This window comes from Wasmannia auropunctata, unplaced genomic scaffold (genome assembly GCF_000956235.1).
Source record: "Wasmannia auropunctata unplaced genomic scaffold, wasmannia.A_1.0 LD336025.1, whole genome shotgun sequence".
Lineage (NCBI taxonomy): Eukaryota > Metazoa > Arthropoda > Insecta > Hymenoptera > Formicidae > Wasmannia > Wasmannia auropunctata.
In genome coordinates this window covers 213952-231819 of record NW_012026865.1, presented here as the reverse complement: position 1 = coordinate 231819, position 17868 = coordinate 213952, and the positions used below count along the sequence as shown (strand labels likewise).

The 17868-nt window shown below is 37.9% G+C and overlaps 1 protein-coding gene across 1 annotated transcript in view; it reads right to left on the bottom strand.

Moving 5' to 3' along the window:
- The window catches only part of LOC105452919, a 257036-nt gene that overhangs the window by 197246 nt on the left and 41922 nt on the right, over positions 1 to 17868 (bottom strand). Inside the window, exon 4 of the mRNA XM_011694476.1 lies at positions 7226 to 7288. Coding sequence (XP_011692778.1) covers positions 7226 to 7269 — 44 coding nt within the window. The 5' untranslated portion in view covers positions 7270 to 7288. The remainder of the gene's footprint in view (positions 1 to 7225; positions 7289 to 17868) is intronic.

Sequence of the window (17868 nt, the reverse complement as noted above, 5' to 3'; positions counted from 1 at the left end):
GGGGGGGAGGGGAAACGCGAGGTGCGGAAAAAGAGATCGGAAATTCTGCCACTCACGCGGTCAAAGCCGCGGAAAGATGATGCGGATAATAGATCGGTTTGGTCGACGAAAGGCCGCCAATTTTAATGCCGCGCGATACAGGGAAACATCACTGTATATCGACGATCAGTATTGCCGACAATCTCCAGGGAGAAGAGAAGGAGGAGGGAGGGGGAAGATGATGTGTGCCGCGGATGCGTAAAGCGTGAAATTGCAGGTAGAATCCACGTAATGTTTCGCCGGTCGTTACGATCAGCTGTTAACGATCCGTCATTGAGATACCGGTCAGCCGCCATTACGTCACGTTACATTGTGCAATATCGCGTGGCACACGTCCCTCCCGGCGGCGGCGCGGGCTTGTTATATCGAGGTATTGACGTGTCGGTCTCTCTCACCGTGGCGTCTGATGAGCGCTGAAAAACGGACTGTGTACCTGTGTACAGCCTTCGAACGTACCGCAAGCTCGCGTATACCTCATTTACTCACTTACATGGAACGATCTAATTTAACGCTCATTGTGAAAACCTACTTAGGCACCTGTCATGAAATTTGTCGGAATGGATTCCGATCGGAATTTCATTCAGCTTTCCCTAGAAAAACACAACAAAAATCTAGGGAATAATTGGACAATTCCAATCGGAATCCATTCCGACGGATTTCACGACAGGTGCCCTATAATTTGTTCATTTTATTGCGAAAACCTACCTAATTTGTTCGTTTCAATAGTCGGATTTCTTTACCTTAAAGACACACTTTCTTTCCATCGACAGGGGAAAATTTCTCACTGTAGTAAAAACTACAGACAAAATCCTATTCGTCGCGACATAATTATCGAGTCGAGACGATTTCACGTCACGTGCAGAACAATTACAATTGCTTCGAATAATTGTAATTATTCTCGTTCCACTTTCGGATTCCGGCGTCTCTCTTCATTCGGCTTGCAATGTCATTATCTTTTATAGCGAGCATAAATACGTGAACGTGGAAAAGTATGAGGAAACATTTCACGTTAGTCTTCCCTTCAACAATTGCCCAGCAATCGTTTCTTCGTATCCGAGAAGAACGTGCGACTCTTCCGCACATCATTGTCATGTGATGTGGGACGATGTCGAAAGCGCGCAGTTATACGATTGTCATACTTAAGTTAGTCATGCAAGTCAACCTTGGCGGTTTCACGCCTTATATAGAGATGAGATCAGATTAAAACATTCCAACTGACTGTCGAAGTTGATTGATGTGTGTGTATGTGTATTTTCCTATCTAATATATTAAATGTGTTATCCATACTCATGTAGTACGTATCGCATTAGAGATGTGCAAATGAAGTTTCTTGATGCTGAATCAAATCAAATTGAATCGAATTAAATCGAATTGTTAAAACACAACTTTTAATTAACGACATAATTATTGTCAGATTATTTTAACACAAAGATAATAAAAGATTTGGATGTAAAAAAATAACTGATTATATGACATAAATTCGTTTTGATGAATATACATGTATAAAGACTGATAAGATATGTTTTATTTAATGTTGGTGTCACAGTAACTAAAACAATTAAAAAATTATAATCAATTATATTATTGAAATATAGGTACTTTAATGTATTATTCAATAACACACACATATCATATAGGTATGTACATTGTAATTAGAATAAAGTAATATGTAGTAATATAATACATAGGGTTATTCGAAATGATTCATTTTGATTTTCATGAATTTTTTGTGAGTAGTATATTTGACATATGAATTACAGCCAGTATGATATACACCATCAACAAAAAAAAAATTTACGAAACCTCGACTCATTTTGAATAACCTTGTATATTATATTATACAGGATGTCTCAGGCCACCCCACGTCACCTATTTAAAAACGAAGGAAGTGGTTTTTATCAAAAATCCCAAAATTTGTGATAAGTAAATCGGGTCTACGCTCTATCGAATGGTGATATTTTCAACTTCCGGTTTGAACGGAAATGAGCTATTTTGGGTGGCGCGGCTGGAACATTCAGTATTATTATCTACAACGTGTAAGGATAGAAAGATGAGTAATAATCATCACGGTTATCGCTAAATAATTATCACATTCGTCATGAAACATAATACGACTGCAATACTATCTGCGTAATGCAACGCTATATATAAAAACAAATAATATTGCTTTATTCACTGAAACATCGAGAAAATCAACACAGAAAGCCAGAAAGTCAACACAGGTAACGCAAATTTTTTTAACACATCGCTTAGCGCACAAAAGTTCCAATATAACGATGAAACTGGAATTACTAAAAAAAGGAACCAGAGTGAAAAGCGTCAGATTTTCGCGCGTCTCTCGTAATACTTTGTAATCCCGCGCACGCCGGAGTCAATCTTTCGGAGAGCGCATCTTCGGCGCGCATCCGGGAGTTACACACGGCGAGAGAGCTTTTTACCGATGGACAGCATCGCGAAGTGGACGGTCGGCGGGAAACTGGAACGGACGTGAAAAGATTCGCGGTCGACGTTGCGTACCGACGATGATCAGTGTATCGCGCAACAGCCCCGGATATTTCTGGATATATATTATCCAATCCAAAATCTCCGATTGATGTCAAGCCCCGCTAAGCAAGCATTTCTATCGAGCAACTCAACCTTGGGCCGAAAGTGAGTCCTGGACCCAAAATCTAAGTACATCATTTAATAATCTCCCCTTCGAACTTTACAATTTTATTTGAAACATTTTTTTTCAAAAATTGTTTTTGTGACATTTTGATGTCTATGTTAAAATGGTCAAACATGTTTCAGCCTAAGTCGGATACAGAATCCATATATAGAATCCCAAGATTTAATCGCCTAGAATACGTATTTCAAAGATGATATTCCGAGTAACGTTAATTTCTTGATATCACTTTTGCAATATAAAACGTTCCCTTGTAAGTGCCTTGTAAGTAGCTAATTGGTCTGCGGTTATGCCTGCGCCATGCTACGTGGAAGTAACGACGATTAATTCGGTTCGTGGATCGCATTAATCGGCGTCGCGCGGAAGAAAGGAAGAAAATCCAATCTCTCTCTGGTTCTGTTCCTTCTTTCCTTCCTGTCAGTCGTCCCCGTTTTAGAGCCGTCGACTAACGAGACATCGAAGTAGCCTCTGTTCTCTGTAATCGGAACGATACAAAGAGAATCCGAGGTGAGGAAAAAGAACGAACGTGAAAGGAACGAGATCGTCGTATCACGGTTGAAACGCGAAATCGAACGTCGATACGTTATTTCGTTCGATGTACAATTTTTATTACGAGCGTGCGAGTACAGGTGAATATTAATTTGCGGAAAAAACCTTTTATCCCGATCGTTTCTAAATTGAAAAAGGCTTCTGGAGATGCCTTGACGTTTTAATTAAGAAACAATCGACTCGATGCTAAATCAAAGATCGTCAAGATTTATCAATGGTTCTGAGATGTCATATACCGCCCCTGGTCATATTATTGAATATCGAGTTGTATTATTATGAGAACGATAAGTTTCGCAAGGCTTATGATGGGTTTAAGAAACGTCATATTACCTGGAATATAAAGTCTGTTTTTTAAACGCTATTCAATTTTTGAAAGCTTGAATATTTTCAAAAAATATTTTTAATAACATTTTACATATTACTTGAATCCATTCTCTATTTTACTGTCTCTAGCCTCAGACATACAGACTATTATTAGATGTATAATATATACCATATTTTATACAATTTATTAATTCCAAAATAAGTTCCAAAAACTAGATTTACGTATATTATGATTCATTTATTACTGTTGTAATCGATTGAAAAATGTAAAGAAAAATAGTTGTGTAAATCCATAAAATGGATGCATTTGTTCTAATTCACTTGTCACTTACGATGTTCATGAACAAATATGAAACCTGTTAGCAATTGTAAAGGCGATAGCCAAAAGGAGCATACGTATTTTGTATTGTTTATTTGTTATAGTAAAGCTTAATTCATAAACATTATCTATTTAAACAAGCATGTATTAATAACCAAAAAGTATCAAGAATCTAATAATCACAGAAGTGACTTAACAAAATATTTAAAAAATATACACTTTTGTTTATTTCATAAAAATAAATAAATATTCGATAAATGCTACCAAAACTGTACTTTATTAATTGAGAATGTCCAAACAAAAGAGAAAACCCTACTTTAGATGTAAAAATAATTTAATGTATATAATAATGTATATAATAATAATGTAATATTTTATATGTAAAAATAATATAATACTTTATATGCAAAAATAAAAATAATATAATACTTTATATGTAAAAATAAAAATTGTTTGCTGGACATTCAAGATGACTCTATCAAAAAATTCAAGATGCGTCTATAATAATTGTGTCGGACTGTATATTTACAGTTTGCAATAATTAAATTCTGCCTATATAAAATCAAAAGCCCGATATAATTTTACTTTTGAGAATTTTGTTTACTCTCTTTCGTCGGCTTGAATGTCGTATAAGGGGTGCATAACGAGTCTGACAAGAAAAAACTTTTTCACGACACGGACGTCGCAAAAAAGTAGCGCGTGTTCGAAATCAACCCCTTCACCTGGCGCTCGTCTCTGACGTCCTTTTACGTCTCGGACGGTTTACATTCCCTGCCGGCGGCAAAACTGCAAAGGGTGAGCCGCGTATAGTAAGAGGCTCACGAGTATGATACGATTTTTGCCATTCAATCGCGCGTCTCACGCGGGGTACGAGAGGAAAAGTGACGAGAAGTACGATTTTCCAGATTTACATGAGAAGAGGAGGCGATTGTGCACGAATATCCTTCAGGTTTTTTGTCCTGCAGGGAAAAAAACATAATTCCATGAAACTCCACGAGATTATCGGCGCACTTGAGGCGCACCGTATAACATACGATATTCTGCGCAAGTCGCTCGCGATATCGAAAGAAATTCAACACTCGATACTTCGATTGGCGCGCGCGATCTCGACGGAACGATCGCGTTGGACGCGCGCGGGAAAATTTCTCGAGAGCTCGCTTCTCAATTATTCACCATCGGAATCACGCTGCAGCATCCAATCGAGGAGCGTCTTTTGATCAAAGATACCCGGAGCTCCGTGTGGTTCCGGTCTGCCCTATCGAGCCTGAAGACCGGCCGGCACGGCGCGGCGGCGTTCAGCGAAGCGGCGGGCAACACCGCGAGTATACACATCGGATCCTTCGGCACGAACCGAGGCAATCTTCTGAACCTTCGAGCAAACCGGTCACAAAGAGATAGAGAGAGAAAGAGAGAGAGCCTCGGTTACACGTAGGTACAAACTGAATCCGCCGACCGCGCGGAATACCCCTTCTTGACCCCGCGGCCGTCATTTCGTGTAACAAGCAAAGCGAAATTATTCTTCTGTCTACGTTCCTCTGCTTTAACGAGACAGAGAATTTCCGAAGGAGAATCGCCCGCGCGTATCCACGATTATCCGGGCGGATTTTGCCCGTTATAAAGTTTAACTCGCAGCTGATTACGTTTTACCCATTCGCGTCCGCGTTACCCATTCGGATTAGATAATCCTCCATCTGTCGCGTTTAACGATTAACTGCGCAACGTCTCGATTCGTTATATAATCGATCGGCACCACGGCGTCAGCTGTATGTCTCGTACCGAGAGCAATTAAAGCGAGACTTCAAGGGAATGTCATTTTAACGTGATAGAGAGAGACCAAGTGCAATCCTGATGCAAAAACACGGAGACCGACGTCTCTCCTTATAGAATTATTTGAGTTTTTCCATTGCAAAATATTGTATTGTTGTTGAACAAGAATTTCTTTGTATTGTAATTTCACAAGAGTATTTTCTGAAATTTAAAAAAAAAAATGTATAATGTATTTGTGAAATTAAATTATTACATATATACGAGATTTGCTTGAAATTCTTAAGTAACATACAGAAGGCGTGACCTTTTATAGAATTTTATGCTCAAATAATTTCAGTCGTTATAAAATGAATGTAGGAGAGAGTTGCTGAATGCACCTAAATCGTACCTCATTAAAATATTTTATATAATTTATATTATTAATTAATACAACCTTTAACGACAAAAACATTTTATATTTTCATAAGTATTTCATATTTCATATTTCATATTTTTGTCTCTAAATGTTGATTATATCATCAAGCAATAATATAAATTATTGATATGGTACGTGCTCAGCAACTCTTCCCTATATGTAAACGTTTTCAAGTCAATCTGTCAAGTAGTTTGTATTTAACAGGGCTTCAAAGTTATTGCGTTTGACATTTCTAGAAAAATGAGAAAAATTTTAATTCAAACATGCTATACATCTCGTACCGAGAGCAATTAAAGCGAGACTTCAAGGGACTGCCATTCTAACGTGATGGAGAGGCCAAGAATCCAATCCTGACGAAAAACACGGAGGCCGACGTCTCTCCTTAGAATTATTCGAGTTTTCCGCGATTAATAAAATCTTCGATTTAAGAGTCGACCGAGAAGTTACGTTCCATTATGGCGGTCGGATCCATCTACGCGGTAGCTTTCATCTCCGCGGGAAGAAGAAAGAGTCGAGAGGAGACGAGAAAGGGGCTCGCGGACATCGGTTTCAGGGAACGAAGCGGGCTTCGAGAAAACTTCGAGGGGAGAGAAGTATTCCCCTCGACTTTATTCAAATCCATCGGTGGCGAGAAGTTTCTACCATTGCTCTCTCTCTCTCCCTCTCTCTCTCTCTCTCTTCTCCCATTCCTGTCGAATTCTCTGAACGCGAAGTGGCGCCCGGTGAGAAGTTTCCGAATCGCATCACGCAAAAATCGCCGCTCGCCGGAAGTGCCGTTTGTTTGTCAGCAGTTTGAAAATACGCGTTTTTTTTTTGCCAGCGTGGCAATGTTTCGCGAAATACATCTCGGCACAGAGAGAGAATCCACCGCAAAGGATTCGAAATGAGAGCAAAGCGGCCAAGTGGTGAGTGCGATCTCGAGATAAGCGGTGCTTTCCGCGCGCACGGTAACGTGCATTTCATCTCTCCGTTTTTTTCTTCCACCCTTAATTCCAGCCTTTTATTTTCCAGCCGGTTTTTCTTTTGCCCGCGCATTCGTTTGAAATCTTCGGTTTGAGAACCGTTGCGGTAGCGGCACGCTGTCGGCTATGCATAATATAGCGCGCCGCATGCTTATTCCCACCGTGAATCAAGAGTCTCTACTTACTCTGGAGCAGGATTTCTCCAGCGTTGCGTTCCAGCCCGCGCCATCAGGCATCAACCGCCCGACCTGAAAGCAAAAGGTGCCAACGTTATCTCTTATGTAATAATTTCATTACAGAGATAATTAAATATATAGACAGTTGAATCTCAAAGCTTTCGTTTCGACACGCGGACAGAACGATTTTGCTGAAAGATCCTAAAATTTAGCTGGTTACAAATTTAAAAATAATTTTGTTTGACCGTCAAAATGATTGTTGGAAGTCCAATATTTATGAGCAATACGCTGCTAAAAATGTTGACATTCTAGCAATCGCAGTTTGAGTTTTCTACATAATTATTTGCATATAAGAAATAAACAGCTTTAGATTATAAATAAGTAAAATAACAAAAAAGTATGTCAGCCTCGCAAGTAATTATTTTTTATATCCAGCTAAATTTTAGAATCTTCCAGCAAAATCGTCCTTTCCGTGCAGATTTGCCACATAAATTTTATAAACGTATACCTGCAATAATCAATTTTCCTCCATTTGTGCAGAGGAATTACGAGGATCATTTTTTAGATGTTTTATAAGGAACATAAATAGCGTAATCTTTCAATAAATGATTTTTCTTTTATCATGAGATTAACATAAATATTTCAAGTTAATTTCTCAAGTAATTTGTATTTGATATCAAAGTTGTTCAGAGTTGTTGTTTATGCCTGACATTTCTAGAAAAATGGAAGGAATTGAAATTCGAGCGATGATAAAATTCTTCATTTTGAAAAGTAAAATGGCTACCGGGACAAAATCCGAGTTCTACGATGTTCTTGGCGAGTTAGCAGTTTTACTTTTCAAAAAGAAGAACTTGTTTGAATTTAAATTCTTCTCATTTTTCTAGAAATGTCAAACGCAATAACTTTAAAGCGCTGTTAAATACGAACTATTTGACAGATTGATTTGAAAACATTTATACATATATAAAGAAGAGTTGCTGAACGCGTACCTTATCAATATTTTATATTATTGCTTAATATAATCAACGTTTAGTGACAAAAATATGAACAGGTTGAGTAATCAAATTTTGTAAAAGAATTCCCTGAAAATTCCCGGATTTTCCAGGAATTTTATCCAAAATTCCAGGTAAAATTAGAGAATTTCTCAATACAGCTTTAAAATAAATTAGGCACTAAGAGTTTTAATAACGTATAGAACTTGATGCATAAAACAATTTAATCTTCTCATATGTACAATAGTTACATTTCCATACAAAATTTTTCAAACGTATCGAAAGATTTTGTATGGAAATGTAACTACATATGTGAAGATTAAATTGTTTCACGCACCAAGTTCTGCGTTATTAGACTCTTAATGTCTGATATAATTTATTATATCCGGATTATCGTTTTTTAGATTTTAAAGAGTCTTTATATAATATATGTCAATTTTAAAATAAATTAACTTTCAATATCAGGGGCCTTCGATATGAGACCACGTTTACTTGTAAAGAGATAAAATTAAATTTAAAAGTAAAATTCAAAAAATTTCTCTGAGTACCAGTAAAATTCCATGAGAATTCATAATTTTCAAAGGTAAAAATGAAATTCCCTGAGAATTCCAGGTTTCCCGATTTTTCTCTGATAGTACCCTGATACCTAATACCCTGATAAAATATGAAATACTTATGAAAAAATATGAAACGTTTTTTGTCATTAAAGGTTGATTGTATTAATTAATAATATAAATTATATAAAATATTTTAATAAGATACGATTTAGATGCATTCAGCAACGCTCTCCTCATTTTATGATGGCTGAAATTATTTAAGCTCAAAATTATAATAAAAGATGTAATTATAATAAACATGCTTTATGTATGTCACTTAAGAAACATTTCAAGCAAATCTCGTACGTACGTAATTTAATTTCATAAATACATTATACATATTTTGTTTAATTTCAGAAAATACTCTTGTGAAATTACAATACAAGGAAATTCTTGTGCAACAATACAATATTTTGCAATTCTGACGATAACAAGCTGGTTTATCGAGCCTTAAAAGCACGAATCGCTTTCATTAATGGTATGCTGCGATTTCGAACAAACCGTGCACGAGCGTGGCGGTGCGAGTAATAAACGCAATACGTAATGGTATCTCCATAATTTGTGCCCAGTGGTAGCGGCAATAATTGTAATTTACAGTTATGAGATTACGAATCACGATTACCTCACGTTATGTAATTCTCGGTATCTCTCCCTGTTTCTCGTTAGAGATATGTACAATATAGAAAATTTCAAGGACATTGAAAAAAAAACCAGTAATGTGTTATTTTGTAACACTATTACCATTACTTAAGTAAAAAAAAATAAAAATAAAAATAAAAATTGTAATTATAATTGTAATAGTAATTATAATTATTATGACAAAATAAAAATTGTAATTATAATTGTAATAGTAATTATAATTATTATAACAAAATAAAAATTGTAATTATAATTATATTTGTTATTAAATATCATTGTCAAATCGTTTCCATAAAAAAGTAATAATATTAATGACGTTAGTAACGTGTTATTGTCGTCTCGGATAAAAATGAAGCAGATTAAGATTATCTCTATCTTTTTTCTCTGATTTCACATAATTATCTTAAAAATTATCTTAAAATTATGAAACGCATATTTTTACATTTCGATCAAATGTCTGCTCTTTCTCTGTCATTTCAATAAAAAATGTAAAATTCTCTGTCTAATATAGATAATAAAGTAAAAGCTCGGTTTTCCGCACCAATTACGTTATTCGATTGTCTACTCTACACTACAATTCCAGCGCGGCGAATACTATTATTCTATGCATTATAAATTTACATGCTCGAAAGTACGAAGATGCATTAATGGTCCATTAACGCGAGATATAACGGCATTATTAGAATCGATCCTGTCGTGATAATCGTGTCGTGTCGCATATCATATTGAGGTATTAATACTCATGATATTGACCGGGAATCTCTCTCGCATCTCACGTCGCGGGACCATCTCGCACTGCTCGTAACAACTCCGCAACAACGCGATGATAAATATTTGCCGCATGTTGGATACGATAGCAAGACGGATAAAAGCCGTGACGCCACGATGGAGGAAGGAAGCACTCCGGCGGAGCACGTAAGTCGCGCGGCGTGTTTACGGTGTGTACATATGAACTTAACGAACCGTTAGAAAATTCTCCGGTGTATCGTCGGAGAAAAGCCAAAAGTTGCCCATCATTCGGGCAGCTCATCCCGCGAGGATTCAATCGTTACCACCGCCGTCGTCGTCGTCGTCGCCGCCGCTGCCGCCGACGCGATGGTCGGTCGTAACTTTGCGGGACTGTCGGCAGTTTATAGTTTCGCGTATATGTATGTAGGTATGTACAAGGCGTGCGCTTTATTGCCGTTATAAATGTTCTTTAATCTGTATCAATACGATATTGCATTGGCACGTTCCGAGCTACAAAATGCGGCCTCATAATGATGAGTATGATGACCTTTATAAAAATGCAGTTTAATAAAGTATTAAATTTTTAATTATAGAAATGACTAAACATTTTTTTTTAAACTACAAAATCGTAAACTCAAGGAATATTCTTAAGTATATGTTGTACAAATGCGTGGATAGATATTATGATTATATTTTGATTATATACTTTGAATCATTTAGGTATATCATGAAGAAATCACCTAGGCGATAACAGAAAACTGTATAATTGCAAAACTTTTTTTGATTTTTCATGTTTTTTTTGTATCTATCCACATTTCTTTGCGTATTTTCGCCGGTGGTCTTTGCCTTCCGACAAGTGGCGATCGCTTCCAAATCGATTAAAACCGATTTAGAGTTGTATTATTCTAGGTGGATTTGAATCCAATGGTCAGCACTTGGCGACCTACAGAGTATAATTAAAAACGACTCAAACTGGAGTATAATTTGATACTATTTTAATAGTGAAGTTTGTATTTCGATTTCCTCTAACAAGCGAACAATATCCGATCTGAAGATTTCGAGACTGCGACGATCGGTCGTCGCGGTTTTAAACGACAAGTACCTACGCATCACAACAATTCTCAATAAAATATCGCGCATGAAAGATTAATGAAAGATTGGCCTCCCGTCTTTCGTGATCGTCGGACCGCCCTCCATCCGCGACGACGGTAAGTGTGTCTGGGTGCCGCCAGCCGAGGATGACCCCGCGGGAGTTTATATTATGTAAGCAGCGTAGTTGTAGCGCGTAACTTCAGCCAGCTCATGCATATCTCAGCGAGAAGTGGGTGCCACTCCAGCCCGGCCTACGCTTTTCCCCGGTTGAATCCCCTTCGACCCCTTGCTTCCCTCGGATCCTCCGGAACTCTCCCCCTTCCCCCTGCCTTTTAAGGGATACCGTTTCCCGACGCTAAACACGTCATGCAAATAGTTTTTAGGCTTGAAAATTGCATTGGTATGTACATACACGCGTGTGTGATGCAAAATTCAAGAAGCATGGCGGGGGACGCAAAACATGTAATTTCCCAAAGCTAAAAATGCAATTTCAGCTTTGGGGCAATTAAGATTGTGTGTGTAATTGATGCTTTTTCATATTTTATAAAAAAGCAAGAAAAAATATGGCCGTTGCTATATAAAAAAAAGTCAGAGATGTACAAATATAACGATATAACTATAAATATTCGCTACTGTATTAATTTTAAAATTACCCAAATAAATAATTTGAAAAAAATTATACGAGCGTTAATGATTGCTTTTCGGCTATCAAGATGGGATCTTTATTACAACGGCGGTAGATATTTTGCGAGTATAGCCGTCAATGAATTTTAATCTGGGTGATTGAAGGGACCGAAGGGATTCTCCATAAAGCGCGTCTCACACGCTCGACGGAATCTGGGTCAGTTATTTACAATTTAAATGGTTTCTTTCAAATTCAAAGCATGGGGATTATCGAGTTGATCGACCCTTTGAACTCCCGTCAATATCTGAAATTTTTCGCTACGCTACGCTTCCTGGATAATGCAGTCCTCTCGTAAGTAATGTATACACAATACAACGATCCACAGCAAATATCATTCGTTAACACCATGTTGTTGAACAATTTTACATAAGTGTTTTTTCGAATTTTTAAGTTATAATTATACAGCCTTGGCCATAAATATGTATAATTAAGCATGCCCCTATATTGACGTAAACGTTCTACGTCTAACAAGAAATAAATTAAGAACAATTTTATTTTTATTAAAAAATAATATTTACTTTTATCGCTATTTTTTTATTTTAGTTAGTCGTTCTTTGGCTTTATTATCATCTTTTGCCAAGAAACTACAATAAATTGAAAAATGCTTTATACTTATGGGCAAAGCTGCGTAACGATTTCAACTTGGAATCATTTCGAGAATCAGGTTTCAAAGTTACGACATAAAATCCGCACGATCGGCGCTCTCGCGTGTATATATGTATGTGTATCTTCCTCCGATAAAATTATCTATCTATCATTGCGGTCGACAAAGTCGAGCAATATCAACGGCTATTTTTCTCCACTTTTTTAACGATTCGACGACGGGAACGAAACTTTCCTGCACGCTTCTCCCTTTTATCGGAATCCATCGGTGTATCGCAACTTTTAAACCAGTAAAGTGCCCGCGGATGTCAAGCGACTTCGGCCAAAACACGTATCCGCGTACACAAGCGAGGGTGTGTACTTTCCAAAGTGGGGGNGGGGGGGGAGGGAGGGATATAGGTACGTACTTGCACAAACACGCGCAGAACACAAATTCGCGGATGCAGCCGTCGACACAATGCGACAGCGGGATTGGCTAGTTATGAACATTTTTTGCGAACGCAAGCACGGCGAAGCTATATGTATAGAGAGACGCAGTTTCAGCAGTATTGCAGGTCTTGCACTTCGAAACGTGTATATAGGGGCGCGTCCTCACCGTCCCCCTTTTCGCCCTTCCCGTTTTCTCCACTTCCAACGGCGCCATCATCCACCCTCCCTCCCTCTCCCCCCCCCCTCCGAGCCAGCTATGCACCGTCGCCCTCTTCGCCCTTTTTACTTCTCTTTTTTTTTTAGCCTCGTCCGCGCTCTTTTCCATTCAAGAGACGTGATTGCAGCCTGCATATTTTATGAGACCAGCCTCCGACAACCCCCGTGTTACTCATCCATCCGACCAGCCAGCCAGCAGCCATCCATCCATCCGTCCGTCCATGGATGGATCCGTCTGTGTCCGCGTCGCCGGCTATAACCTAACCTTGCACCTTCTACAGCAGTGTCAAGACTTATTCTTGGCCACCTTCTTGCCGCGCGCCACCCACCCGGGCGGCGCGTCAGCCTTTAACATCTCACCCTCGTTCATTTCCTTACGATGATATCGCACGTTCGTTTGTAACAGTTGCGCCACGGACACGAGCGCAAGTGCCGGGCGGCGCCGCGATACTCGCGAACTCGTCGGTGAAAAAAATTTCCCCCGAAAAAAGAAAAATGCAAAAGGTAAACGATAACTGTATAATAACACCCGCGCGTAATGGACTTTCGCACCTTTCACAGGTACGTGCTCAATAATTTGTAGTAAATTTAAAAAAATCCGATTTGAGGGAAGAAAAATTATTCATGATTTTATACAAAAAGGAATTTTTTAAAATAAAAATAACACGCGACAGTCCGCGTCGAAATTCGTGATAAGAAAGTAATTGTTCTCTCAGAAAAAAAATGTAGAATAAAATTTTATTTTGTCTTCTGAGAAAAGCGACATTAAAACATTGGAAAATTAACAAGATATACTTCTGAGTAATTTTTTAAAAATATTGTATGTCATTAAATTCATTTCAACAATGATAATTAACGCATAAATGAAAAAAAGTTTATTTAATAAAACAAAAGATAATTTAAATTATATATAAGATATTAAAATCACTTTTATTTTTATTTTTAATAGAACGTTTTTTAATACATAGATTCGAGACTAATTTGATGATGACACAAGTTCGTTCAAAAAAAGAATGTAAATAAAGTTGTTAATTTTTATTCATTTATTTTTGAAATCACATTTTTCCGAAAAGATAATTTATTTCTTTATTCGATGCTGCTTTGAAGTGCTGGATCATCTCTTCTCGATTGTATCACTTGGCTGTATCATATTGAATTTATTCATAATATATTGTTAGAAATACAACTGAGCTCGAGAATGCGTATCATTTGTAACATTCATGCACGTATAATGGACGATGCTTTTCTGTCGCGGCGATATCAAGATTTCGGTCTCGCGTGTCCTCAACGGTCCCATGCCCTTTTCTTGGTCGTTAGTTACGTTTATATGGCAGGGAAGAACTGACCGAATCGCAGAAAGGGTTGAGAAAACGACGAAAAGAGAGTCGGCAAACTCGAGACACGTACGAGAGTTTTGATGAAGCTGCAAGAGTGCTCTTGCTACCGCGCGTCCACGCACGAAAAACCCACGTCCCTCTCATACTTCACGCGCTTGAGATAAAACATGAAATTGAATCGGGAAAAAGTTCCAGCGCGCGTTGAATAATATTCAATTAATCGCCAAATATGGGAGATGTGATTATTATATATTTTTATAATTCACACACAGAATTGCAGAATGAATATACTGCTCAACAGCCAAGAGAGAATAATTCATTACTATTTTATATTGAATTACAAAAGGTTTTCATAAGTTTGCGGAATATAATTTATATTTTATTTTATTTATTTCTCTCTTGGTTAAAGCTACGATATTTCGCGATAAGATAAAGTCTTGGCCTTTCATTGATTGATTAGACCGATTAAGCTTTTAAGAATCATTCGCGGAATTTTCCGATTTGCTGCTGCGTCGCACCCTGAAGACCGATTCGCGTTGTACAGCACGTTCGAAACGCGCCTCGGCTTCGCCGAGGGAAATCACAAGGGAAGAGTCGAGAGAGCGGCATGTTTATAGAATCTGACCGATTCGGATTGGGGCAACGCTCGCTCACTCGCTCGCTCGGCTTAACTGTTCTGGTAAAATTGCAGATGAACGACCGGTCGAGTACCAATCCTATGTACACAATATACCGCGTAAGTGAGAACTGAAATCCAATTGAGCGTGCCCGTTCATTCGAACTGGTCTATCCGTCTAGTGCAATTCGATCTCGCAGATCGATCGCTCATCGAATTTTATCAACACTGTCCTCTAATATCACAGCTGCCCCGTGTGATGTAAGAAACGCGATTGCGTTCCGCCGGACTTGCAACGCGCGAGGTCACGGTGAACTACGGATGAAACTCGCGGTATAATAGATAAAAAGATTTACATAACTCGAGAATAGTCACCTAGTTCTTTTTTTTTTGTATAAACGATTATCTGGAGTATTTTTTACACCTCGCTTAAAAGACATTGTTATTAATGTATGTATATTGTATACTGTTGATTGTATTATAATTTATTAGTATTTGTTATGTATACAAGTTTAGTTAACATTTTCTAACAAAGGAGAGAGAAAAGTAAAATGGAAAAACGTCAACACGATACAAAGCGGATGTTGGTGCTTGATATTTTTATATGTGAATCTTACAATTTTTAGTTCAAGTAAGATTCACATGTAAAAATATTATCAAGCATCAAGATTCGCTTTGTATCATATTGGCATTTTCTCATTTTACAAGTTGTTTGAAATATTCCACGATCGATTCAGACACTTAATCGTTTAAAAAAATAAATATGGATTTTCAATTAAAGAAAACTACTGTGATTAAATTTTATTTTCTCGCTGTTGGGGTATGAAAATCATTTCAAACGACTATCTCCAATTTAATTATATATACACGTGATTAAGCAGACGATTTTTCTAATCGTCGCTTACTCTATATTTAACATTTTTCTACGCTAATCGAAACTTAACTTGTAGCTTTAAAAATATTAAAGAGTTGATTTCAAGAGGATTAACTTTGTTTTCCTCTAGCATTGAAACTGGAAGTCAACATTGATACTAAAACATTTATTTCTAACGTTTTAAATACGTTGTTTTATTAGATAAGTTGCGTATATTAATTACTTTTCGTGCCGTTCCAACCGCACAAGTCGGACGGTCGTTTTTTCTACACAAACCACGCGCTTCTTCGAGAATTCGTTTGCCCAGCGCACTCACCCCTTTCCGGAATTTTTCCGCGTCTCCTTCCTTTCTCCGGCGTTCGCCGTAATTTCCGGCTAACCGAATTCGCGTATTTATTTATGCTGTCTGCAGCTTAACGGCCCGTAAGTACTGGCGCCTAACTTCTGCGGATAAAGCGGAAACCCGCCTTGCGAGGAATGCAGAGAAGAGAGAGATGGGAAATGGTAATCAATATAAGTTGGAAAAGGAGATGCGAGAAGGAGAAAACACGAAAAATCACGAAACAGCTTCTGTATATATAAGTTCAAAGCAAAAAGGACAAAGTATAATAAACAAGAAGAAAATAAATATAATATATCAAATCAGAAAATATAAAAAATATATAAAATCAAAGAAAAGAAAAATATTACTAGTAGTTCAAACTGGTATGTAAAATTGAAATATAAAAAAATTTAGAACCTCACATTAATCATTTGGCGATCGATTTAATTTTTTCTAAGTGTGTATAGAATGTTTGTTATTATCATGTTCTCGCTTCACTTTATTAAACTGAAAAATTAGAAAAATTATTTGATTCACGATTGACGATGCTCAAATTCAAGATAACACAAATATGGTTTATTATATATACACACACAGAAAGCACATAAAATACATATATTAGATACAGTCGAACCTCTCTAAAAGTAACTTGTCGGGACCAACCGACCTCCGTAAAAATAAACTCCGCCTCTATCCCAGCTTTTCAATGGTGCAGACAAAATTCCAAAAATCTAACCTTAAATAACCTTGATTTACGTCATACGCATGCGCTGATATATGTAGTGGGGAGTCACCATAAGAGAGGGAATTATTATATGGGAGGTTAAAATGTGACTTTTACAGAGATTAAGACAAAAACGGAGGTAAACTTTACGGAGGTTCCACTGTATCAACAATAATAATCTTCCCGCAATAATATAAATCTACATTCTGACACGCGCAATAAAGTGTGCGATAAAGGTAGTAAATGTTCTGCGAATTGTTAGTGCATGTCATCTGGAGAACTTCGCGACTGCTCGAGGATTATCGCCGATGACAGAAGGCAGAACATACGCAATCCAATCCAATCCCGTGCGCCAACGTGCGATCGATCGGAGAGAGACGCGGTGAGGATACTGGCCAAGGGAGTTGACGAAGTGCCTGCGGAAGACGAGTCGCGTCTCGCCGAAAAAACATACCTTCCAGTTCGCGCAGAAACTGGACCAGGATTAGCCGAATGATAAAAGGCACGTACGAAACCCAGACATCCTCCGCAGACACGAGACGTGAGCAGGGATTGTAGCTGACGATACACATCGCGATGTCCCATCTCGTATATCGCAAGCGTATCCACGAGAAAAACAACCGCGAACCGGATCTCTGTCGGACTACACGTACGCGATTGTCACTCATTCTCGAGGCCAGAGTTCGGCATACCACTCCGCGATCAACTCGCACCCGATACTGCCGCAGGCATGTGTGGCGACGAGAGAACGGCGATCGTATTAGAGAAACCCGCAGTGATCGCAGTCTCGCTTCGAGG